The following is a 26,911-nucleotide window of genomic DNA, read 5'->3' on the forward strand; positions in this document are numbered from 1 at the left end:
TTCTCTTTCTGGTCTTTCAGCCCTCTCCCCATATCTGCTGTTTTTGTTCTGAAAGTAATGCTGAGTCTAGCCTTGTTCCATGCCCTCCATAGATCATGCAAGAACATTATCCTGCAAAACTGCACAGAGTTACTAGGCTAGAAACTTCTTCTGCTTTTGTAAAAACTACAATTAAAGAATATTAAATAAAACTATGAAACTGCTTGTCTGACAATTACTTCTGAATGTTTTTGTTGTTGTTTTTTGCCTTAATGTATTGTAAGAATACAGTTATTATCCTAACTTGGGAGGATATGGTTCCATCTATATGTAAGAAAAGAGAATGTAGGAGAATCTGTCTTGAGATTCCGATATATAATATTCCAGTATGTGATATTCACATAATGCTTTTTTCAATTATTTGATTTCATTGAATTGCATTTGTTTGATTGCTACAACGTCATAAACACTACTAAGTGTATATTTTTTTTATCTAGGACTTCTTATGTCAAGTTGAGAGGTACTGCAAACAGTGTCATTTGACAACACCAATTACATTCCCTCCTGAGCATCCAGTAGAAGAAGTAGGACGTCTGTTGTTATGTTGCCTTCTCAAGCATGAGGATTTAGGTATCTGTATTTGGCATACAGTTATCTCAGAGTAGCACTGTAAAAATTATAGGGCACTGAGAGGAAGGAGACAATAATTAAATGCAATCAGGTGTGAGGTGGTCTAGCATGGCATGGGCAAAGTGCTGTATATTATCATATGGCAGTCAAAGTGCTGCTTATTATTCTAGGTTCCATTTGGAATATAAGATTGTGTAGGAAAATTAGGGTTACTATGATAATACAACCTTTTGGCATTCCAGCCTTCAAAATAAACTGAGACAGAATAGACAGATACTTAAATATTTTAGAAGATCCTGTTTTGGGGAACGGAGAATGCAACAATCTTTGTTTCTTCCCAATATGGATTTAGTCAACATGCTTCCAAATTGTTGAGTTGTTTCAAATTGTTGAGTTGTATTGTTTGAGCTGGGTGGACTTATAAATCCAGAGGGAAAAATGCTTATCTTTCTTGTAAAAAAGATACTAAGAAGGATGGAGATGCTTGTCCCATCACATAGTTTGCTATGGGGAAACCAAAATTGCAAAGTGTTTAGTTTAGCACAGTGGTCTCCAATCTTTGCAGCTTGGTGGACTGGTGGGCGCGTTGGGGGGCAGAGGGGATGGATTTCCTTGCATGCACAGACCACTTTCACAAATGCAGCTTTGCACATGCACACTTGCCCACCACTTCTGTGGTCCAGTTCCGAACGGGCTACAGCCCAGAGGGTGGAGACCTCTGGTCTAGCACATACTTGGATAACTTTTCTTCCTAATCCTATTAAACTTTCTTAACTAAATTGTTAATGCTCTTAAACTCTTTTTCTGCACTGGAAAATTAATAAATATTTGGTTGGACAAGTGGGGCAGCAGACTATGGCTGTGGAGTGGGGGAAGTAGTTGTCTTTTATGTTCTTCCAGAACAGTTCAAAAAGAAAATTATTTGCCATTTCAGATTCAGATTCAGAGTATCAGGAAGAAAGAACTCATTGTCTTATTATTTTATTGTAGTATTTCATTTCCTATTATATTTTTGCTTATTCTTTTCTAAAGGTCATGTAGCACTTTCTCTTGTTCATCCTATTATGCTTGGAGTTGACCAAGTGAAACACCGAATACTTCCAAAATCTGTAGCAGATGTTTGTCGTGTTGTTTATCAAGCAAAATGTTCACTGATCAAAGTAAGTATGGAGTCAGCAGCATCCTTTCTTGGTACTAATAACTGCTGTTGCTAATTAAATTATGGACTGATTCATGTGCATTATTATTTTAAGACCCATCAAGAACAAGGAAGATCTTACAAAGAAGTCTGTGCTCCTGTTATTGAACGCTTGAGATTTCTCTTCAATGAACTGCGCCCAGCAGTGTGCAATGATCTCTCCATCATGTCCAAACTTAAAAGTCTTAGTTCTTTGCCCCAATGGAGAAGGGTAGTCCAGAAGATAATTAGAGATAAGAGAAAAAAGAAAGGTAAAACAATGGCTTAAATATGATTTACAGAGGATATACTGAAGAAGATGTGAGTCTTATTTGTTGACATAGTAGAATACAATGAATTTTGGGTTGTTCCTAAGTAAGTCTTTTATACCTACCTCAATGGAAAAAAAATGGCATGATCATTTACCCATCACTGTTTGTATGTCCAGTTCCTAATGGGCTCCATATTGTAAATTCAAAAGATAATGCAATTATCAAGAATAGGTTGAGGAATATGATCCTCTGCTACATACAACTGCTATTCACTTCAGCAGTGATATTTTTCTAGACAAAACTTAAACTTTTGCTTGTTAGGAAATACAGATTTATTCAATTATTATGGTTTGCATTTCTGGGTTTTTCTTAAAGCATCTTTTTTTCTGCTAGCTTCTAAAAAATCCGAAACTTCTGATGTGGAAGAATCCAAAATTGGAAATGAGGAAAGTGATTTGGGAGAGTCATGTATGATACCTCATAGTCCAGTGACAACTGATAAAAGGCCTTTGTCCGTCAAATCACCTAAGGTAGATATAAAAAAGGTTGCATGCAGTAAGATGGTAGATGCTATATAAACCACTTTAATATAATCTCTGTGTATGCATCCTAAGTACTGTAAGTCACCCAGAGTTGTTTCATTACTAGATGAGTAGCAAATAAATTCAATAAACAAGTAAGTAAGTAAGGAGGGATTGTGGAAAGATTTTTATAGTATCTCTTAAAGAACCTAATTAGTTGGCATATTTTTATGTATGTTTATGTGCACAAGCTGCTGAAGACACTATGAGGAAATGGAAGTTATGCATTTAAACTATACGCAGAATATCCTTATCAAATATTATTTCCATAATTTACATCAGGATGGGTAGCCACAACTCTAAATGCGTGTATGTGTGGCTTTCAGATCTCTCTCTCTCTCACTCACTGCTGTTGTCAGAAACTAATTTCTATTATGAGATGGGAAATCTAGCATAGGCCCTCAAATAAATTTTGCAGTTAAAAAAAAGATGAAAAAGAAAAACCCCATTCATTCCAAAAAGAAAGCCCAACTCCCACTCACCTATAACCCCCAACTACTTTGTATGAGTTATGTAGCCCTGTAGTTGACTATAGTCATCAAAAAAAGGTCCTAGCCTAGCTGACAATGTACAATATTCTGTGTCTTTAATAGCCTTCCTGTTGATAACTAGGGAATTTTTATATTCAATTCACTTTTGGGGGGTTATTTTTAGATGCAACACTGTGGTGTTTTTGTGTCTTACTGTATTCATCATCAGATGTGTCTGTAAAGCTTTTCTTTGCCCTTGGAGCATAAAGTTGTAAGATTCAATATCTCAATGTTTTATTTGGGTTATTAACATTGTTTTCAGCCTGAGACCTCAGTTATTAATTCATGTTAATGCACATTTAACTTCTTAGGATAAATGGCAGCCGCTGATAAATACAGTCACAGGTGTTCACAAATACAAGTGGCTGAAGCAAAATGTCCAAGGATTATATCCCCAATCTGCTTTACTCAACACCATAGTTGAATTTGCTCTGAAAGAGGAACCCGTTGATGTAGAAAAAATGAGGAAGTGCTTATTAAAGCAGGTAAACTCTATTTTCTTTATTGTGGCTGAGAATTTATTGCAGAAGAAACTTATAAAGAGGTGATGCTTTATCTCTGTTTTGCAGCTAGAGCGAGCTGAAGTTCGATTAGAGGGGATTGATACAATTCTAAAATTGGCCGCCAAAAGCTTCTTGCTGCCTTCTGTGCAATATGCTATGTTCTGTGGATGGCAAAGACTTATTCCAGAAGGAATTAATATAGGGTAATCTTTCCCTTACCCCTTTTCTTTCAGTTCTGTTGAGCATTTTGTAGTGTAGTGCATGTGGAACATAAAATCAAGACTACAGATTTTAGAACTGAGCCAGAAGAGGGCTAGGGACTTGGGTAATACAGGTAGTCCTTGATTTATGACCACAATTGAGCCCAGAATTTATGTTCTAAGTGAGAAATTTGTTAAGTAAGTTTTGTCCTATTTTAAGACTTTGCTTGGCACATAAGTGAATAACTGCAATTGTCACTTGTTAAATTAGTAACACTGTTGTTAAGCGAATCTGGCTTTCCACATTGACTTTGCTCGTCAGAGGGTAGCAAAAGATGGTCACATGACTCCAGGATACTGCAACTGTCATGAATATTAACCAGTTGTCAAGCATCCAAATGTAAATCATGTAATCATAGGAATGCTACAACGGTCATAAGTGTGAAAAATGGTCATAAGTCACTTTTTTCAGTGCCGTTCTAACTTCAAGCAGCCACCAAATGAACTGCTGTAAGTTGAGGACTACCTGTATAGTATAACAGATTTGTGCTAAATGAAGAAAACATAAATCATAATCTTAGAGCAGCATTGAAGTGTCTTGAAGCACCTAGCTTTCCTAGAACCAATATAAAGTCAGTAATGTGAAGCCTTTTGAAAAAACAGAGTATAGCTACGTTAGGTTTGCTAGCGTAGCATATGCTCCATTTGTAATACTTTATGTTATATTTCAAAATCCTGAAATCATTTTTTTAAATTTTTTAACCTACAAAGAGAGCCTTTAACAGACTGCTTAAGGGATGTTGATCTGATTCCACCCTTTAACCGCACGCTTCTGGAAGTTACCTTTGGAAAGTTGTATTCGTGGGCTGTTCAAAATGTTAGAAACATTTTGCTTGATGCTAATAGCAGATTTAAAGAATTAGGTGAGTCCTTCTAGGTATTTATTCTGTGTTTTGATTTATTAAAACTCATTGGTGTTACTTGCATGAATTTGTATGGTAGTAATTTAAATTTTGAAGTATAGTTTCCAGTTACGTCTTGTAGGATATCTGATAAGCTTCCTTTTCTTTTGTTAATATAGCAGACATGGAGAGGGAGGGAGCCATGAGTCATATAGATTTGTATCTGTTGCCTTTCCCAGTTGCTTCTGAGTTATTTAGACACTTTTATTAAATAAACAGAAATAGAAGATCACTGATATATCCTGAAGTCTTAATTATCTGATTCCTTGTTTGAAAATTTGGTTGGTTTGTATGTTTGAGTACTGTGGATTCATGGGCCATAATATTATTTATATCTGCATTGTCTATTGAGATAAAAGTTATTAGAAGAATTTTTATATCTGTATATGTGTGTTTTGGAGTTTATAGTGTATTGTCTGCAACCAGAAAACCAACTTCAGGCAAAATAATAGTAAAAATCTTTTGGCAGAGGTGTTATGTAGGTCATTTATTTAAGCTAATAAATATCTTGGTTTTTTTCACTTTTCATCTAGGAATCCAGCCTGTTCCTCTGCAGACTATAACCAATGAAAATCCTGCAGGACCAAGTCTTGGAACCGTCCCACAAGCACGTTTTTTATTGGTCATGCTTAACATGTTAACTTTACAACACGGTGCAAATACCTTGAATCTTCTTCTCAATTCTGGCATGTTGGCATTAATGCAAACCACACTGAGGCTAATAGGTATTTGCAGATCTGTCTTCCTCTGGCTTTTTCTTCCCTTGCTCAGAACTTAGGAAAAATAAAATGTCTTCTTCATTGTTTCCTGATTATTTTGTGGAAATATTTTAATGGTTTTAGAATTTTATCTATTAATGGCTAAATGCAAGGTATGTATATCTCAGTAAATCTATTGTTGAATTAGGACCGAGCTCCGATAATGTGGAAGAAGATATGATTGCTGCATCCCGGGGTGTTTCTGCTACAGTCCTAGAAGAGTCCAGGAAGGAAAGCACTCCAGTTCAGCTTCCTATTTCAGGACCAGAATTGGCAGCCATGATGAAGATTGGTACTAGAGTGATGAGAGGAGTAGATTGGAAGTGGGGTGACCAGGTAATACCTTTGTCAGTGTTGCACTTATTTGCCTTATATCTTCCCAGATGGGGTAGATGGGGTAGATGGGTGGCATAAAAGTGTAATAAATAAACATATCAATTGAATTGGAATATAATCTTGGTTGTTGTATTTTAAACATTTCTGCTTTCCTAAGGATGGGCCTCCTCCAGGTTTGGGACGGGTAATTGGAGAACTGGGTGAAGATGGCTGGATTCGAGTGCAGTGGGACACCGGCAGTACCAATTCTTACCGGATGGGAAAAGAGGGGAAGTATGATCTGAAGCTAGCCGAACCTCCTCCTGCTTCACAACCTGCAACTGAAGACTCTGACACTGAGGATGATTCTGGTAAGAAAGTTTGGAGTTGAGGTCACTGGCATTTTAGTATCTACATATTCTATGGTGGGAATGGATGTAATCACATCAAATTTTCTTCTGTTTGCTCTCTTTTTTCAGAGAGTCTTTCTTCAAAAGACTCAAAGTATTAAAAGAAAATGCTTGGTAATATGGGAAGGGAAGGAAGGAAGAGGGAGGGAGGGAGGAAAGAGAAAGAAGGAAGGAAGGAAGGAAGGAAAGAAGGAAGGAAGGAAGGAAGGAAGGAAGGAAGGAAGGAAGGAAAGAAGGAAGGAAGGAAAGAAGGAAGGAAGGAAGGAAGGAAGGAAGGAAGGAAGAATTTCTGTAGCTCATAGCCAGTTTCCCACAAACTCAGTGGGGAAGCCAACAGGAAAGTGGAAGTTGCTCTCACTGACATTTTGTCTTCTTGTGGTCATTCTATTTCTCTGTTTAGGTAAGAAAAATATCTTTAAAAGGATGATTCGATGGGTCATAGGTTGTCTAGTGTTCTATTATTATCCTCTTTGAAGTTATTTGTATATCAAACAAAGGATGATATATTGCTATATTCTAATGTGAATCAAAAGTGTTATCATTTATCTTTCTGCTCCCCTATAATGTTTCAAAGACTTGAGAGTTCTTTCAGTTTGCTTTTGTTATTTGCACTAGCAGTGTTAGCTATTCTTTCTGAATTGTGTTTGCTTTGACATGCATGATAAAACAAATTGAATAGTCTATCTTCTTTTGTGATTAACACATCTATTCTTGAGGAAATACTATTTTTATACTGGTCATAACTAAAATACTAAGTTTATATTACTGAATTTATGTAGAGTGACTGAAAATGAGGGAGCTGAAATACATTAACCTTGTTTTCAGTAATTTACTATGACTCTTGTTTTAGAAGGAGAACATGCTGAAAAAAATCTCCATCCTACTTCCATGATGCTGACCAGCACAGTGAATCTTCTGCAAACACTCTGCCTTTCTGCTGGCCTTCACGCTGAAGTAATGCAGAATGAAGCAACGAGAACTTTGTGTGGATTGCTCCGCATGCTGGTAGAAAGTGGCACGATAGAAAAATCATGTAAATCCAGTGTATTATATTCTTGCTTTCTGTTGTATTCACCATCCAAGTATCAGTAAAAGAAGAATTTTATGTGTTTATTTGGTTTATTCATTCATCCTAGCACAATCTGGTAAAATGATCTAGACAATGACTAACTAATCCACACATGAAAAAAATTATAATTATAGGTAACGGAATTATAATCTCCCACCCCAGAAATAATAATATCAGTTAATTATATTCAGTCATATTAACTGCACAAACTACAAATTCTGTATAGAAGAGAATTGTTTTATGTTTTGAATTTTGAATTGTTTTTTCTGAATGAAACCAGAGAGGGGACCAGATTGATTTCACTGGGGAGGCTGTTTCAGAGAATAAACACCTCTGAAAAGCAGTACATTTTAGCTTTTTCCCTTTTCCTCCCAGAAGAGGAGAGCTACTGGTTGTTTTTCCTGACATAACCAAACAGAGGTCAAGCTTGTATTGTAGGTAACTAAATGACAAGTCATTAGGGACTTTGTATGTCTAAACTTGTGCCTGGAAGCCTATTAAAAGCCAGTGCAGAAGTCAAAGCACAAGTGTAATGTGGCTTCACTAACAGCTGCCAATTAGTATGTGGGCTGCCGCATTTTGGATCACTATAGTTTCTGAGTAACCTTTAAAGGCAAGAGAATATTTCAGAAGTTTAGTCAGTTCATAAGTTATTGTGCCTTAAATGTTCATCCTTTACAGAATGGAAGATCTTTGGTGTAACTTCTTTTTTAATGCTTCTCTTTTATAATTGTTTGTTAGAGGTTTTTTGGTTTAGATACATTATAGTGAAGTAAAATGAAATATAGAACAAGGTGGTTTTGAAAACTAAAACCAGGTAGGATTGAATCTAATCTGTTTCCCTCTTCAGTCATAAGAAAAAGGGAAGAAGTCTCCTCCCTTTTAAGGCCCATATTCCCCATCTTTTAGAGGAGCAGAGAGTAGGGAGCAATAGGAATTTCTACCATGTAATCAGAAATATGATTACACCAATGTTGATTACTACTCAGTCATTGTTAATTATTTGCAGCTTCCTTGCCAAATACATTAGTTAACAAAGAGCAACACCGGAACTGGTGTACCCTGGGATTCATCCGAAGTATAGCACTGATGCCTCAAATGTGCAGCACTCTTAGTACATCACAATGGATAACCCTGCTAATGAAAATTGTAGAAGGACATGATTCATTCACTGCTGCATCTCTCCAAAGACAGGTAATAGTATATAATGTTTTAATGATTAGTGGTTGATTCATGGTATAGTTTTAAAGCTGTCTTTTATAGATTTGTTACATGCAGGTGTCTTAGAAGATCAGTGTGAATATGTAGTGTGGCTTTGTCCTTGCATCTACTTTAGATGTGAGAGAGTCATGAGAACTGGGCAGGTTGGACCTAAAAGTATTGGTTAAGAGTGCTCAAGACATGGAAAACATATATGGGCAACAGACACTAGGTCCCTCTCTCTGTTTAGGAACAGATATTTTGTCTTGCAAACCTTTTTGGAAAATCTGGGAGAATTATAAGCATGTGCCATGGCAGACCTTCTTTTCAAAGAATAAATAGGGGGAGGGATTACTCATAGCATGTTCACATTTTGAAAACTGGCCATGACTTAATACTGTGTTTAACAAAAGGAAGCTTAGATTTATTCTCTCTCTCCTGTGCTGGAGTGTGGGCCATCTTGGAGTATGGAGACACTATCAAACCAAATGAATGGTTCAGAGCTGGAAATAACGAAAATGTGGGTGAAATGGAGGCCGGAGAAAGTGATGAAGCTGCTGTCATTCCTTCCAGTTGGATGGATAAGCAAAGGGAGATTATCTATCTACCTTCAGGCTCCATGTGGGGATGACATGTATCTCTACTGGAAAGCAAAGGAGGCTTTATATTTATTAGTCAACTTTATATAGCTATTCATCTTGCCAAAAGTGAATCCTGAGGGTTCTTCATAGAAATAGAGACTTGGGGAAATGTGAACCTCAACTGATGAAAAGCTTCTATGGCAATAGAGGTTTTAATTGCAAATTATCATCCTTTATGGGCGCAGGGAGAACAAGATGAGAATGTGGCCAGCATGTTGATTGTAATGGAAAGTTTATTCCTAGAGTCACTGAACTCAGTAGTTTTGTTTTGTAAGGATCTCTTCTAAAGTTCCAGTTTCAGCACACATGGCATAAATTGGGTTAAATAAACCCAGCTCTAGCATAGCAATAACCTAAATATACTCCTCTGAGGATAAAAACCATTGAGATCAGTGGGGCGACCTGCATTAATTTAAGCATGTATACATTTGTGTGCTGATTCCAGATGGGTGCAAGCAGTCTCTCTTTTAGGAAAGTGTATATTAACATGATTGAATGTATGGATGCACTGGAACTTCAGTTAATTTTGCAAATGGACTGTTTTGTTTTAAAGCCATTATTTTTAATAAGTAGTGCACATTTCTTTTTTCTGCTATTTCATTGTTTTAGATCCTTGCTGTGCACTTATTACAAGCAGTTCTTCCTTCCTGGGATAAAACGGAAAGGTCACGGGATATGAAATTCCTTGTGGAAAAATTATTTGGGTTTTTGGGTAGCTTGCTGACTACATGTTCTTCAGATATCCCACTGCTCAGAGGTAAGAAAATATTTTGTCTTCATTGATACAGTTTTTAGTCATCCCTCATGGATGTAACTTTATCTTAGCTTTCTTTCATTACTTCGATACTGTGTTTGTTTGTTTGTTTGCAGAATCTACTCTGAGGAGGAGGAAAGCTAGGCCTCAGGCCTCCCTGACTGCAACTCACAGCAGTACTTTAGCTGAAGAGATTGTTGCTCTACTGAGGACTTTGCATTCATTGGGCCAGTGGAATGGACTCATAAACAAGTATATCAACTCTCAGCTAACCTCCATCACCCACATCTTTGCAGGAAAAGAGTCAGAAGGGGTAGTTCCCACATCTTTACAATCAACTCATTTGTTGTTTTTAAAAAGAAAGCAATTAATTCAGTCAATTATACTTTTTTCAATTAGCACTGTGATGAAGTTTTAAAATTCTTTCTTAAACATTAAATTTGCCTTGATAACCCATATGTGCATTGATTTTTATGTGCAAAAATATTTAAATTTATGTGCAAATTTAAATTTATGATTATATATGTATGTGTATATATTCTGCTAAGGGAACTGCTCCTTGTAGTTTAACTAAATAATGTAATCATTTTTACTAGGCTGCTTTGGAAGACTGTTTTCCTGATTCTGGGACTCCAGAAGTGGGAGGCCTGATGGCTGTTTTGGCAGTTATTGGTGGAATAGACAGCCGGTTGCGGTTAGGTGGCCAAGTAGTTCATGACGAATTTGGAGAAGGCACGGTGACAAGGATTACTCCAAAAGGAAAAATCACAGTGCAATTTTATGACATGAGAACCTGCAGAGTTTGTCCTTTCAGTCAACTAAAACCAGTGAGTGCCTTAAGCGATATTAGGATATTGAGAACAAGCAAATTGATAATTAACATACTGGTAGTACTTGGGAAATGTGGATAAGAAGCAGAAGTGTATGTATCCTGAAACACAGGATATGACTTTCCTTTAAATGCTGAACCTCTTGAAATGATCTTGCTGCTCTGAGAAGATAGTGGTACTGACCGATGTTTGTAATTTCACTGACAGCTTTAAGTCTATTGTGAAAATCTTTAGTCCACCTTCCCATTTTGTTTCATTTTTATGTTACATTCTCAAATTGGTAGCAAAATATCTTTAAGACCTGAGAATTGCATTTTCCAAAGTCTGCATGTTTATGTGACTCAATAGATTTCTTTTTGAGAAAATAAAATGATTTTATTGAATATACCATGGGTTTATTCTTTCTAGAAATGGGACATAGTTATTTCTGATGAAAATAAATAAATCTTGCTATCTAAATTATAATGAAATTACATTGATAACATTCTTTGTATTTCCCCTTAGGTTCCTGTGGTTCCATTTAATGTGAATAACTTACCCTTCACTGAACCCATGCTTTCTGTCTGGGCTCAGTTGGTAAATCTGGCTGGCAGTAAAGTAGAAAAACAAAGAATGAAGACTCCCAACCAGGGCCTTTCTGGTATATATTTCTCCACTTGAAAGTATTCTTCTGTCTAAGATAACAAGACTGTTAAACTGGAATAAGAAATGTAATTTGATTTGAAGGGGGTTAATATCAGCATTAAACAAGGATTATTTTCAGCCAAATTTGGTCAGAAGCCCTTGTGGCTATATCCTCTGTTTGCTCATTTATAGCTCTGAATCCAAGATCCAGCAAGTCATGGACTTGCTCCTTCAGGAGTAGTGCATCTACTTCATAAAACAATCTCCAGAACTGATAAGAGTTGATATTTTTATGTCAAGGTTTTCTACCTTGTTTGGGTTTAACTTCAGCCTAGTTCATTCTATCCTGACCTCAAGCATCTTCCAGATACTGGATCAGGAATTAAATTTCATATCCAGATTAGACTAGGGTGATGTTGTATAACTAAGTATCAACAGTACAGTGATAGCATCTTATCCCAAGCTGACAAGTGACCTTTCCCTGCAGCTGACATAATGTTAAAAAGGAGTCTTTATTTATAGTCACAAAAGTATCCATCAAGCTGACTTCTCCTCCCCCAATGGTTAAAATTGTACTAAACACCAGACAAAGGGCCTGATGGGACCAGAAGGATGAACTACCCCCATTGAGATCATCAGCCAGTTACCAATGTTATTTCTGTCCCATGTCCAGATCTGTAACCTGGGTGAAGGTGGAAAAGGAAAAGATAATTTAAAGTAGTAATTTCCCACAACACTTTTGTAATCTGAACAGATTTTCAATGGATGAGATTAGAATTGTATTTTTACTGTTTTTAAGGATATTTATTTAAATAATTTATTATTTAATAATTTATTATTTAATAATTTATTTTAATATTTTATTTTAATTTATTTTAAAAATCATTGCCATTAACAATTTTTTGTACTTTCAGCATGAACATTTTTCCTATTAATTTTTGCAGGCCTTGGGTAAAAATTAGAGAACCTGAATAGTCAACATATTTCAGTATTGTTCCATTAGAATATAAACTACTCAAGTTCTATTTTTCTGTTGTAACAGCCAACTCAGAAACTCAGATAGAAGGTTTTAAATGGAGTTGCTTAGTTTGAAGCCATGAAACAAAATATGTTTTCTCTTTCATGTTTATCCCTAATGTTTCCTATCAGTTGTGCTAACAAATGCCTGTAATATATTTTGAACAGGACAAATAGACTTGGATCTCTTGAGATGTCAGCAATTAAAGCTATACATATTAAAAGCAGGCCGAGCTCTGCTTTCTTACCAGGATAAATTAAGGCAGATCTTATCTCAACCAGCAGTACAAGATTCTAGCACAATTCCCACAGGTAAAATTTGACTTAATCACCTTTTTCACAATTTTCACATTTTTTTCATATTTTTTACTCTTTCTACTTAACTAGGCAGCATAATGGAGAGGGAATTGGATTTTCAGTGATTACCTTTTTTTGTTTTTCCTCACTTAGAATTCTCCAGCAGTACACACTTAACCACAAACGTTTATTAATGGTTTTTTGGAAGCAACAAGCTGTTCCTTTTCAGATATAATGTTTTGTATGTATAGAGTTCACTAGTTCATTAGTTGCCCAGAAATAGATTTGTTGAGATACTAGAGAAATGAGGTAAAAAGAATACGCTCACTTTCACTTATCAATTAAGAGAAAAGTGTCTGTTCTTTTAGTGTTAGATATCAGACATATGGGGATCATATAAGGAGGAAGGAAGAAAATAAATAGATTAGTGAGAATGACACCAGCATTTCAAGATACATGGTAGCCTGAGTAAGTTTAATATAATTAAACAAAATAGATGCCAGGGACATAATATGAGAGACCGAAAGAGGATAGATATTTTTATTTTTTCATCAATAAAGCACTCCTTTTTTAGACCTCACTTCCTTTGAATAGTTTAAGAAACATCCATGAGTATTTTCCTTCTTATCCTCAAGCAGTATTATGTTTTAAGTCTACTTAGCCCTCAGCTTTGTGGCTTTCTAGGGATTTGAACTCGGGTCATCTTAATTTTAATCCAACTACTCTATCACAGAAATTCCCATTCAGATGCTAGTTTCATTAGTATAAAAGAAACTGTGTCTTTTCTGTCCTGTAACTTTAACTGGAGTTAACATGAGAAGGGTACTTATACAAATGGTCTGCTCCATTGTGCTCATGCTTGCTGCCCCTTCAGTATTGGCCCTGTTGTATTTAAATTATGTAATAAACTAAAGATAATTGTACTAGGAATAGGGATTTAAGCACAAAGCTCGGCAGAAATAAAAAGCTCAGGATTATAAGAAGTAGCATGCATATAATCCATTTATGAATTATAATTCTGTACTTGGATTTATACTGAATCTGTAGTTGGATTTCTTTTAGCCTTTGTTTTTAAAAAACGATCTCTTGTCTGTTTTTTCATAATAAGAGTGGATCTCCTAAATTTGATGGTTTTTTAAAAAATTAACACTGTTCTAATTGGCAATTCCTACTGGTTTAACTACCGTGTTTTCCCCAAAATAAGACTCTGTCTTACATTTTTTTGAACCCCGAAATAAGCGCTTGGCCTTATTTTTTGTGAGGTCTTATTATTTTGGGGTGTATGGAGGAAACCAGAGGAAATGGGGACCAGCTGCGCATGCATTTAAATATTTTCAGGGGGACTTATTTTCAGGAGGGGGGCTATTTTAGCACATTCGCTCAAACACCTGATTGGGCTTATTATCAGGGGATGTCTTATTTTCGGAGAAACAGGATACTTTAGTTAAATATGGATGATTGATTCCATTAACAGTTAAGATTATTTTATATGTAGTATTGACTTAATATTTTGAGAATTCTTGTTTAAATTTGCGCAATGTTTCTGATTCTTTTTTCCCTTTATGCTATTAAATATCTGCTAAACTAAATATATATACATATAAAAAGAGACTTAAAGAAATATTCGTTTGCATTTGAAATAAGATACATCATGGACTGTTTCTGCAAGAATATATAAGCTTTGGGGGTTTATTTTGGTATGGAGGTTCTACAGCTTAAAAGACTTTTTTTGTTGCTTTAAGATGATGGTGCAGTGGCATCACCTGAGGTGGGAGACATGTCTCCAGAAGGGCCTCAGCCTCCCATGATCCTCTTGCAGCAACTGTTGACAGCAGCAACACAACCATCTCCAGTAAAAGCAATATTTGATAAACAAGAGCTTGAGGTATTTTGTTTAACATTTGCTATTTTAAATCATATACTATCAATGTAAACCTGTGAAGAAGGTTTATATATATATTTTAAAAAAATTACAACTTACTAAATACAATTCAGTAGGAAAAGAGACACATCCAAGCACCATGAGACATGACACACTTTTGCAAAGATAAAGGTCGAATGGTTACTAGCCACAACCATTTCAATAAAAAGAGACTTGTTATATCACCTTTCTCTCTGTAGCAGCCAAATGAAATAGCTATGGAGAGAAGCAGAAGGATCAAACCATGACTGATCCCAGGAATGCTGACAGTCATTATATTGCTGATTTTATTTCTCTCAGACGTTTCTATATTTAGTTAACATTTCAAACAATTTTTATTTATTTACTTATTTATTTAGAAGATTTACATGGCCGCCCACTCACTCTCAGTGAGTCTGGGCAGTTTACAAAGAATAAAAACCCAGTTTGTATTAGCTCAGGAGAGACTCTTTCATGAAAGAGGTTTAGTCAGAGTTATCCATCATGTGTGCTGAAGAGTCACATTTAAGATTCCTATGTCAGCATTGCAAATCAGTTTTGAACTTGAGTTACTTAAAAGTTCAGTTGCATTTGTTTTAAAAAATTATTGACATTGTACTTTAAAAAGATGTCATATTTGTTGCATTTCTATCTTGGATATATTCATTTCTTCAGAAAGAAGCCACAGCCCCATAAATAAGTTACACAGAGAAAATGCTAAAATTAAAGCATAAGCAACAACATAACTCTATTTCTTCTAAGGATACTGATTTAATATTTATATTAGAGATATTAATATTTATATTGATTCTAGAAGAATAGTTTGTTGATAACAAACTTATATGGCACATAAAAAATAGAGATATTTAAAATGCTTTGCTGTACGCCTATTGTTCACTGTAGTTATTTGCATGCTTAAATATTTATGTTGTATCCAAAGTGATTTGGTTGCATTGGGTAAACCAGATTTGGCCACAACAAATCATATAATTTCTAGTTTAGGTTCTTGCCTTCCTAGCATTTTAATTCTAATTTTTAAGTATGCCATAGGATTTGTGTCTACGTCAGCCATAGGATTTGTGTCTACGTCAGCCATAGAATAAATGGATGTATTGTCTTCTATGTTACTTTGTGTTAAATAGAGCTTATATATATAATTTCCTATAGGCTGCTGCACTTGCTGTATGTCAATATCTGGCTGTAGAATCTGGGCATCCTTCAACTCCGGTCTTTGAAGAATGTAGCTCCAGTGAAGCTACAACACCTGTTACAGTCCAACATATCCGACCTGCAAAAGTAAAAAAATGCAAGGCATCTCCCATTCCACCACTCCCAATTGTTGTGCAACTTATGGAAATGGGATTCCCTAGAAAGAATATTGAGTTTGCATTGAAATCACTATCAGGCACTTCTGGAAGTGCTTCTGGATTACCAGGTACCTCATGTTTGTAGTATTCACAGTGTACTTTCATTTCATTTCATTTCATTTATTAGATTTCTATACCGCCCTACTCCCGAAGGACTCAGGGCGGTGCACAGCCAAACAATAAAAACACATACAATACAAAATTTAAAAAATAGAATAAAATCAAATTAAATAATTTTGGCCCCGACAAATTTAAAACCCCAAACTTTTAAAACCAATTTAAAATTGAATATATAAATACTAAAAGATGTTAAAATTTTAAAAATCTTTTATAAAAGAGGGGGAAAATTAGGCCAGGCCGGCCTGGTGAAATAGTAAGGTCTTTAAGGCGCGGCGGAAGGTGCGCAGATCCGGGATCCTCCGTATCTCTGGGGGGAGCTCGTTCCAGATAGTAGGTGCCCCCACAGAGAAGGCTCTCCCCCTGGGGGCCGCCAGTCGGCATTGTTTGGCTGACGGCACCCGGAGGAGCCCCTCTCTATGGGAGCGTACCGGCCGGTGGGAGGCTATTGGTGGTAGTAGGCGGTCCCGCAAGTACCCGGGTCCTAAGCCAGTACTTCAAAGAGATTGATGGAATATCTTTGTTTTGGTACTGATGGTCAAAATAATACAGGGTAAATGTAAAGATTGGCTACAGTAGTGAGCTATTAGATATAGAAAAATATTATGGAAGATGATTTGGAAAGGTTCATGATGATTTAAAGTGGTGATATAAAATAAAAGCATAATTTAAGCACTTCTACTCATATGAACAATTCTATTGATGTCTTAATCTAGGGGTAGAAGCCTTGGTGGGCTGGCTTTTGGATCATCCCGATATTCAAATTACCGATTTCTCAGATGGTGACACTATATCTGATGAATATTCAGATGATGAAGTGTCAGAAGAAGTAGAGGAAGCAGAAGCCGCGTATCCAGTGGTAAATGTTAAGAATAACTACTTACGATTTTTATAAAAAATTTCTAACAAAAAAAAATAGTGACAAGTTCTCTATAATTGTTAATGGAGAAGATATTTCATTTATGATATATTATTATGACAACCAGAACATTTGTTTTCTTTATTGTAGTCTGCTGTTGTAACAGAAAGCCAAACATATAAGAAAAGAGCTGATTTCTTAAGTAATGATGATTATGCGGTATATGTCCGGGAGAATATTCAGGTAAGCATGAATATGACTATATAATTCTCTTTCTGAAAGAAGTACTATGCATATGGAAAAGTAGACATGGACAATATCAATTAAATGCAAAAGACTATTTATGTTATTTTCCAGGATATTTCAATCTGTTGTATTGCCTTTTGTGAAGGTACTGACACCCTACCTCCATCTTTCTCCTCCTCCTCTTCCTGCTTTATTTTTAATCAGTGAAAGTTAATGGCAGCACAGGCTTTATTTTATTTATTCTGCTCATTTTTAAACGATTTGGGCAGTTAATATTTTAAAATTACAAACCAATAATTAACATAAAAATTTCAATGGCATCTCTCAATAGAACTGAAAATATTCTCATATGATAACCTGGAGGGTTAATGCCTACTTATGTAGGCAGTATATAATTAAGTAGACCATTGGCCTGATTCCCAATAAGTTAGCTTCTAGTACTTATTAATACATACAACAGTCAAGCTTTTTCATAATGATTAAAGAAGTTTCATAAGTTTTAAAATGTAGGCTGGGAGTGGGAAATATGTGTAACTCCAGATATTGCTAGACATTAGTCTATTTCCCTGGCTATGTTGCTTATAATTCATAGGGGTGGAATTAAATGGGGCTGTGTAGGTCTTCGTGGTGTTCTCTGCTGTTTCCACATACTTCTGAGAAAAAAATGTAGCTATTTTAAAAATTTCCAGACAAGCAGTTTATGCCCCAGTGTGCTTTGAAAAAAATATTTTGAAATCACAGCCTTAGAATTCAGTAACACCTGGAAGACCATATGTTCTCCACTACAATAATGAGTAATTTATGATGTGCTTTCAATAGTTGTAAAGTACAAAACAGAAAGCACACTTTAATCTTTAATATCAGGTTGTGAGAAACTCCAAATTTGAAAATATGACAGTTCTCCTTTTCCAGAGAACCTGGATAGAGTGTAGAAAATATATCTTGGATCACTTAATAAAGTTGACTGTACTGCTTTTGTATTTAAGAATTTGTAGAATAAGTGCCATTTGCTAAAACATGGCAGCGCCTTCAGTTTACATTTAACATGAGGACTGGTAACATTAGCTGCTTTAGAATCCTCTCTACTGGTCAAGTTTTAATATGTTCTAATAGATATACATATACAAAATAATAGGCGGCACTGCCTAGGTGAACTTTTCAAAGCATGGACACTAAGCAAGGTTGGATCTGATTACCAGCAGAGAATTAAGGCTAGACTGGGAGATTGAAAAAGTTTGCTAAGGAAGGCACTGGCTGACATTTCTGCACTGTTGCCAAGATCACTGCATGGACATGTCCATGAGGTAATCAGTTTGAGGGTGGGTTGAAGGTGACCTTACCATTACAAAATTATGAACCTATAATGAACCTATAACCTAGTTTGTGTGTGTGTGAGAGAGTGTGTGTATGTGTGTGTGAGAGAGAGAGAGAGGGAGCTGAATCTCCAAGAATATAGAGAAGAATGGGATAAGGGGTTTGGAAAATCTGAGTCATGAATGATAAAGGATGTCCATTTTGACATCAGTGTACCATACTATAGATTTGAAATTACAATGAATGCAACAAACATTCTATTTGGTATCTATTGATCATGTAGTATGAATTCTTTTACAAGTAAATTGACGGACTCAGTTAAATGCTGGCAGTATGCCTTGAAGTTCAGCATTGGTTCATATGATCATCATGTGCTATAGAGACTCCTTTTTGAGCACACATTCATATTGTTCTGAAAAAGTCATTGCATTTTTATAGATCATGCTAATTTGAATTGTGTACCAGTGATTTAGAAATTAACAAGAATTGAGAAAAAGATACGATGCACTTTGTTTCAAAAAATGATGCTGGAAGAATGCTTAATGTTGAACTATTATATAGTAGGCTAAAGTAGTCAGATTTTGCTATATTTGAACAAGGATTTTGCTCTTGGAATCCCAACTGGAAGACTGTTTAGAATTTTGCCCCATATATGCTTAATTTTAGTCTTGAACTAGGAAAGAAGTAGCTAGAAAACAAATCCTTTAAATAAATAAACTAAACTTATTTTTTCTTAAAAGTAAATTGATTGCAATGGTAACAAACATATATATGATAAAAGGATATGTAACAGTAGGTTTGTTTAACATTTAAGATTTTTTTTTCCAGGTTCTTCTTTTTACTTTTTCTCTTAAATAAAGGTCTGTGTAGAATGATATTAGGATTCCATATTTAGAGGTAAAAAGATTTTGTCTCCCCAAATTGTTATGAAATATTTTTATAGCTATAATTTCCCCCCCTAGTAGTTTGTCCTGTTACAGTTTTCCTTATTATATATAATATTACTTGAATGATTGAATATCAAGTGCTACTTTGGTCTTTTCACTTATTTATTGTCATCTTAGGTGGGGATGATGGTCCGATGTTGCAGAACCTATGAGGAGGTTTGTGAGGGAGATGTGGGTAAAGTTATAAAGTTGGATCGCGATGGTTTGCATGATCTCAATGTGCAATGTGACTGGCAACAAAAAGGTGGCACTTACTGGGTCAGATATATCCATGTGGAACTGATAGGTGAGTTGAAGACATAAAGTATTATTCTGATTATATTCATAATGAGATATAATTTGGAATTCAAACTAATTGATATCACTGATCTTAATACTTTATAGGATTCCCACCACAAAGTTCTCCGTCACACATAAAGATTGGTGACAAAGTTCGTGTAAAAACTTCTGTAATGACACCCAAATACAAATGGGGATCTGTTACCCACAGAAGTGTGGGTGTAGTAAAAGGTAATTTGTATATTTTAAATATGAATAATTACAGATGTTGTCTCGGTACAGTGATTGTGCTGCTACAAAATAATATTCAACTGTGTTCAAAACTTGATCTTTCTGTTGTTATTTTTCTTCTAATAGTTTGTTGAAGAATGCCTATGCAAGTGGAAAACACTTCTCATGTGGGTGGGAGATGAGTGCTTTTTGCCATTTCCTTTCCTTTTCTGCAGTTATTTGTGACATGCCTTATGTATGTTCCAGAGGGTTTCTGGGCTGATGAAAAAGAGGAAGCATTAAAAAAATTAATTACTTATCACTTATTGAAATTGATCTTGGGAGCAGAATTGCTTGTTTGAAAAGAATAGGAGAATAAGATTTTTATAAATCAGTATTTTGACATCTTCATTTTTCACTGAAAGTTTTATTAGAAACATAAAAAATAAAACAAGCTAATAAAGGGTAAAAGTAAAGAAGGAAGGGAAAAAAGTGCATAAAGAAAGAACAAAAAGAATTAGAAGAACCTTCTGATTTATTTTGCAGGAAATATAACTACAATTCCAAAATAATCTCTTCCTCTATGATTATAAAAGAAAGCTCACACTTTTCTATTGCCCAGGGCTTTTTTCCCCTAATCATGAAAACCACAAATCATAAATGCATTTTTATTGTTTTACGCAAAAAGCTAAGTGGTTTTCAGTCAGCCATAAAGGTAGTTATTTTTTCTTTAAAATAAGAGGTTAATTTAGCCATCTCCACAAGTTCCATCATCTGTACCAACCATTCCTGTATTCTGCTAAACCTTTCCACCTTTGAGCATGTAATAGATTCTCTGCAGAGTATTATGGCTTATATCACGGAACAATTGCTTCTATGACCTCCTGATAATGTTTCACTGAAATTTTTGATATCATATGTTATAAAATTCTGTTAAATAAATTGCTACCTCTGAGTGATAAATATTCCTCTTAGAATTGTTAGATGATGATGATGATAGTACTATTGATATTCTATCTGTTCAAAATTTCCTGTGGGTAATTGGAGTTAATTAATTCCTTTATTCACAACTGGAAAAGTAGTTTTGAGGCACTATAATATTAACATTCCATATATTCCAGGAAATGTACAAGTACCATTTATCAATACAAAATATCTGAAAATGCGGTAGTAAATACATGTTTATTTCCGACTCTTACCCTGTGTATATTTTTACACTGTTGATTTTACTAGTTGCTGTGAATCACATAAGATCACTGTATTCAAGTTCTAGTAATAAATAAATGAATAACTCTTAAATATTTCCTTGCCAAAGCTTTTAGTGCCAATGGTAAAGATGTTATTGTTGACTTCCCTCAACAATCTCATTGGACTGGATTATTGTCAGAAATGGAACTGGTCCCCAGTATTCACCCAGGAGTTACGTAAGTTTTTCCATTTTTCTTTAACAAATTCTACTTTGTTAATCTTTTGCATTTTTCCTTTGCTATTTCTGTAATGTATCCTATTGTTTGAATTCCACAAGGTGGCAGCAGCTAAAACCTAAAACAATAGAATTTCTTAACCTTGAGATAATAAAAAATATGCAAGATGGCAAATTGAGCATTTTGTAGTCATTTTTTTTTTGTCATCATTCAGGTGTGATGGCTGTCAGATGTTCCCTATTAATGGACCTAGATTTAAATGCAGAAACTGCGATGATTTTGATTTCTGTGAAACCTGCTTCAAAAGTAGGAAACATAATACAAGACACACTTTTGGCAGAATAAATGAACCAGGTATGTTTAAATAAACCCAAATATATTTTCCTTACCATTTCATGAAATGTTTATTTATGTTCTTGAGAACAATTGTGTATTTTTGGAATTCCTAGTTTTTGTCATGCACAAGGTAAGTTGTATCGTAACTTCATATTAACCAACCTTTTGGCTGCGTAAAATTATGCACAAAACTGTATAGTGGGGGGTATTCGTAAATATATCCTCCTGTTAGACGAATACAGTTTCCTTGTTTTTAGTATTTGTACTGTACTGCATTTGTACTGTTGAATTAATATAGCTATCTTCCAACTTTCAACACCAGGCCAGTCTCCAGTATTTTGTGGTCGCTCTGGAAAGCAGCTAAAAAGACATCATAGTAGCCAGCGAGGCATGCTACTTGATGATTGGTCCAGAATTGTTAAAAATTTGAATGTGTCATCTTCTGTGAATCAAGCTTCTCGTTTGATTGATGGAAGTGAACAGTGTTGGCAGTCTTCTGGCTCGCAAGGAAAGGTAAGTTTAAAAAGATATCTGCAAATATCTGCCATGTTTGTATCAATCGATAATATTTACTTGGTCAATGACCAGGATTTTGTTCTTTTGTTAAAAGAACAAAAACAGAGTAAAGCAAATAAATACAATAATGTACTGGCAATTAGCATAATAAATCACAACATAACATTCACTTCTCTATTATACTTATATAATTCCCCATAATTCAAAGTGGCAGTAGAATAATTATTTTTGTCTTAGAGTAAATGTAGTTTTTAAATTTTAAGAAATAATACTACTCAGATATAATTGCTGTTCATAATATGTCTTCAAAGGATTTGAATTAATTGAATATAACATTTTCTAGCACTGGATACGGCTGGAAATTTTTCCTGATGTCCTAGTACACAGATTGAAGATGATAGTGGACCCTGCAGACAGCAGTTACATGCCTTCTTTAGTTGTGGTCTCAGGTATGGCATTACTTTTATTGAGTTTGGAAAGAAAGAATCAACTTTTGTCTTTTCATAGCTTTGTAACACAAAAAAGCTCTGCAGTATATAAATAGTTCAGTATGGCTTTGTTTAATTTTTCTATAGGTGGAAGTTCTTTAAATAACCTCATAGAGTTGAAGACTATCAATATTAATCCTACTGATACAACAGTTCCACTTCTTGGTGATTGCACAGAAGTAGGTATCTGCTGATTATCAAGAAATACAAATATTGTATTTATGGAGGATAATATCTTTTAAAGAAATACTAATACCTTTTTTTTTTTTTTTAATTTGATTTATATGCTGCCCTTCTCCGGAGACTCAGGGCGGCTTACAGTGCGTTAAGCAATAGCCTTCATCCTTGTGTATATTTTTATACAAAGTCAGCTTATTGCCCCCACAAACTGGGTCCTCAATTTACCTACCTTAGAAAGGATGGAAGGCTGAGTCAACCTTGAGCCTGGGGAGATTCGAACTTGCAATAATTGCAGACAGCTGAATGTTAATAACAGGCTTTTAGTCTGTTGAGCTATCCAGGCTCCTCTTTGGGGTTTGGTGTTGTTTCTCATATTCAACAACTCTAATTTTTTGTTTTGTTTCAGTCAGTTTTTTACAATATGGATTTCTGGTCTGATTTTTGTTTTTTTGTTTTTGCTGGTTTAAGAACTTTAGTGCATTTTCACATTAGGAGGTTCTGTATTAATCGTATTAATCAAAATTCATGGCTGGTGGTAATGAACATTCTCAACAAGTTCCTGATAGTATATACCAGTGATGGCAAACCTTTTAGGACCCAAACTGCAACCCAAAACCCCACTTATTTATCACAAAGTGCCAACACGGCAATTTAACCTGAATCATAAGGTTTTACTACCAGTGGTGGGATTCAAATAATTTAACAACTGGTTCTTCCTAATGACCTGATGGGCATGGCTGGGGTGATGGTCATGTGACTGAGTGGGCATAGCCAACTGTACGTCACTCGTGGGTGGTGCCTGTATGAGAAAGGCAGGGCGGGGGAGGGAATCCAGGGGTCTCTGGTGGGTAGGGAAGCCAGTTACCCCTGGAAGCCAATTGATTGTCATTGGTATTATATGTAAGAAACAGCTCTCACCCACTGATAAGTGGACTTCTGCTTTTTGCACTAACTGCAGTTTTTTATTATCTTCAAGGGCAGTATTTAGAACACTTTGCAGTGATTTGTATGGGAGGAGACAAAACCATAAATTGCTATTACTAGGGCCTCTTTTTGTAGGAAAGCTTATGTATGCCACACTAGCTAAAGCTAGGCTTAGATTCTTGCAGCCACTGCCTCCATCTGATTATCTAGCAGGTAGGTATATGTAATCGTATGTGTGAATAGCCTTGGGACACAAGAAAGAGCTGCAACTAGGGTAACGTTTTTTCAAACATGCAAGATTCTGTTAATGTAACCTCCAATAAAGTAGAATTAATTCAATTAGTTATGCTTTCTGTCTGGACAATTTTGCAAGGTTGACATCTATCTTGCAAGTTTGAAAGTATATTTCTTCCCCGTTGCCTCTACAGCCCAAGAAACTAGGGAGGGTCTCTTTTGAAACATTTGCCACAGCCACATTCTTGCTGGTGTCGGCTAAAAGCTGCCCTTTACCCAATTGTTCCTCTGGTTATAACTCTTCCTCATGTCTCACAAGGTCATTCTCACATACCATTATTGTATGAGCATATATCCCAAAATAGGAGAAACTAATCATTAGATTTGTTGGTGTGTTATTTATTTATTTTCTATGACATCTGATTTCACCACATTTGTTCATGTCAATAGCTAATACATATCTGAATGTTAAGGCTAAAGCATTTGTTTGTCGTCGTTTCTAATTCTGTGTCTTTCGTCTTAGTTAATTTGGGAAGGGATGTAAATGACCCTTACACTAGTAAAATAGTTTTGTTGAAAAGATGAAATGAATCTTGAATCCTTTTTCTTAATGATGTTGAACACTTTAAAGATCCAAACAATGCGAATATAAAAACGTAACACTTTTTTCCAAGTATCACAGATATATTGAGGTGGCTATTAAGCAGTGCAGGAGTTCTGGCATTGATTGTAAGATACATGGTCTGAGTATACTAGGACGTATCCGCGCAGAGGATGAAGACTTAGCTGCAGTTCCCTTCCTTGCTTCTGATAACGAAGAAGAAGATGATGATAAGGCGAACACTGGGAGGTACGGAGTATTAAAACAATTCATCTTTTAAAAACATTTTTGTAATTATGCTAGATATTTTATAATATCAAATCCTACTGTGTGATTAGCATTAGCAGACCCTGCATTTGGAATATTTAGGTCAAACCTTTTAATTTTATATTATTAGCAGATTATGGCAACTGAGTAATTGTGCTCTTAAGAATTTTATAATCCATTTTTAGTATACTTTACAGATCATTTGAATAGTGTAACAAAATAAAACAATAACTTTAATGAAGAAGGGCTTGTAAATATGGAGAAAGGGGTATGAAATAAACTGGAAATACACTATATACAGTTACCTTGTTTTAAGCTTTTTGCAAAAAGAATGAAGGCTAAAATATATTTATCTGTTTTATAATATTTCTAGCCCACCTCAATTCAGGTAGATGCTAGAGAGATTATAACAAAATCAAGACATAAACAAACAATTAAAATTAAGTACAAGTAACAAACATCATCAATATGATCTAACACTATTCAGTTAAATTAATCTGAATGCTAAACACTACCTAAGACAATATCACTTAGGTTAATTTTCAAAGTGCTGGTAGAGTTGAGCCTGTTAGTATCTCTTTCAGAGGGGAAAACTGCAACAGTCCTCTTGATGTCCAGTCTAGATATCATGATTCAGTTTCCCTGATATATCATAGTGCTGCAATGTAAATAGTCTTAAAAGCAGTCTGAAATGGACTCAGAAATCAACTAATAACCAATGCTGTGACTTAAAATAGATGATTTTCTTGGTGATGTTGATCACCAGGAATGTAGCTGCTGCATTTTGTACTAACTGAAACTTTTGCACATTTCCAAAGGCAATCTCACATATGGCTTGTTGCAGTAGTCTATCTGAGCAGTGACCAAAGCATGAATTACTGTCTCCGGGGCAGTATAGTCCAGAGAAGATTGTAACTGACACACGAGTCAAATCTTCCCCTAGCCATGATTTCCCTCTACTATTATGCAGAAGTTGAAAGCTAGGAGACCAGGAGAACTCCAGGATGGCAATATTGTAGAACAGGGGTGTCAAACTTGTGGTGTCACGGTGGCGTCGTGTGACGTATCGGGACTTTTTTCCCCTTCGCTAAACTGGGCAGGGGTGGAGCCAGCATGTGACGCATCTGGCCTGCGGAACACGAGTTTGATACCCCTGTTGTAGAAAGCCATATCCCAGGTCTGAGGATTTTTAGGGTGTGGATAGGGAAAAACAGACTCAGACTCAACTCAAACAAAATAGAGGATCTGTTAACTCCGAGCCCAACCAATTTCAGAATTGTATTTTTGATTCTTATGGGATTTTGCTTTCCACAGTAAAAGCTGACTTACAATCTAGAGTTTTTCTGGGGCTGAAATGAGAGATGGAGAGCATGGCCAAGAGAGTTTTTGAACAGCTTTGGCTGATAGTTGCAGCCTTACCTGGTACAGTATGAAGTGAAGACAGTCACTGATACCTTGGCATCTCTCTCTTAGAATACACTTATTCAATATACATGAGTGCTAAGGCTATCAAGAAAACTGGTCCAAAATGCATGGTGTATGTGCTTAGCATTTGGCTTTAATACTGTTATGTCACATCTTTGCTGCAGTTGGTATCAACAGCTTTCCAAGGTTTGGCAACTGCCAATAAAGCCCTATGTAGCTCAGGGACTTGGTATCTTAGAGACGGTCTTTTCCAACAGTTTCTGCCCACCACTGAATATCAAGGAAATGCCTGCTGAGAGTTCCCACCTATCAACAAGTAAAGGATATGGGGCAAGCATTCTCTATAGAGAATGCATCAGCGTGTCCCCTGAAGTGTGTATTGCCCCATCTCAGGAGCTTTACAGAAGGTAGTGAAAACATGGCTACAAGCCTGGAGCCTGGTTGGTTTCAGGCAGTTGGACATATTTTAGAAATAAGATTTTTTACACCAAGCACAACATAACATGAGTACATATGAAAGAGAAGTGT

At 35.6% G+C, this 26,911-nt stretch overlaps 1 protein-coding gene across 8 annotated transcripts in view; it reads left to right on the plus strand.

Annotated features, from left to right (window-relative positions):
- The window catches only part of HERC2 (HECT and RLD domain containing E3 ubiquitin protein ligase 2), a 112,223-nt gene that overhangs the window by 42,685 nt on the left and 42,627 nt on the right, over window positions 1-26,911 (plus strand). For 7 of the 8 annotated variants that reach the window (XM_034431378.3, XM_087895327.1, XM_034431379.3 and 4 more), the window contains exons 28-56: window positions 477-609; window positions 1,642-1,769; window positions 1,863-2,058; window positions 2,452-2,588; window positions 3,481-3,654; window positions 3,739-3,875; window positions 4,644-4,795; window positions 5,368-5,559; window positions 5,741-5,928; window positions 6,086-6,278; window positions 7,168-7,350; window positions 8,396-8,580; window positions 9,837-9,984; window positions 10,098-10,294; window positions 10,578-10,808; window positions 11,316-11,451; window positions 12,621-12,764; window positions 14,492-14,634; window positions 15,817-16,084; window positions 16,850-16,992; window positions 17,143-17,235; window positions 19,617-19,785; window positions 19,884-20,009; window positions 21,304-21,412; window positions 21,627-21,766; window positions 22,071-22,261; window positions 22,608-22,713; window positions 22,840-22,931; window positions 24,765-24,940. In XM_034431378.3, the coding sequence (XP_034287269.2) occupies window positions 477-609; window positions 1,642-1,769; window positions 1,863-2,058; window positions 2,452-2,588; window positions 3,481-3,654; window positions 3,739-3,875; window positions 4,644-4,795; window positions 5,368-5,559; window positions 5,741-5,928; window positions 6,086-6,278; window positions 7,168-7,350; window positions 8,396-8,580; window positions 9,837-9,984; window positions 10,098-10,294; window positions 10,578-10,808; window positions 11,316-11,451; window positions 12,621-12,764; window positions 14,492-14,634; window positions 15,817-16,084; window positions 16,850-16,992; window positions 17,143-17,235; window positions 19,617-19,785; window positions 19,884-20,009; window positions 21,304-21,412; window positions 21,627-21,766; window positions 22,071-22,261; window positions 22,608-22,713; window positions 22,840-22,931; window positions 24,765-24,940 (4,610 nt within the window). The remainder of the gene's footprint in view (window positions 1-476; window positions 610-1,641; window positions 1,770-1,862; window positions 2,059-2,451; window positions 2,589-3,480; window positions 3,655-3,738; window positions 3,876-4,643; window positions 4,796-5,367; window positions 5,560-5,740; window positions 5,929-6,085; window positions 6,279-7,167; window positions 7,351-8,395; window positions 8,581-9,836; window positions 9,985-10,097; window positions 10,295-10,577; window positions 10,809-11,315; window positions 11,452-12,620; window positions 12,765-14,491; window positions 14,635-15,816; window positions 16,085-16,849; window positions 16,993-17,142; window positions 17,236-19,616; window positions 19,786-19,883; window positions 20,010-21,303; window positions 21,413-21,626; window positions 21,767-22,070; window positions 22,262-22,607; window positions 22,714-22,839; window positions 22,932-24,764; window positions 24,941-26,911) is intronic. The other variant, XM_034431380.3, reaches the window with a different exon arrangement.

The sequence above is a fragment of the Pantherophis guttatus genome, chromosome 5 (genome assembly GCF_059756535.1).
Source record: "Pantherophis guttatus breed Tessera chromosome 5, ASM5975653v1, whole genome shotgun sequence".
Classification (NCBI taxonomy): domain Eukaryota; kingdom Metazoa; phylum Chordata; class Lepidosauria; order Squamata; family Colubridae; genus Pantherophis; species Pantherophis guttatus.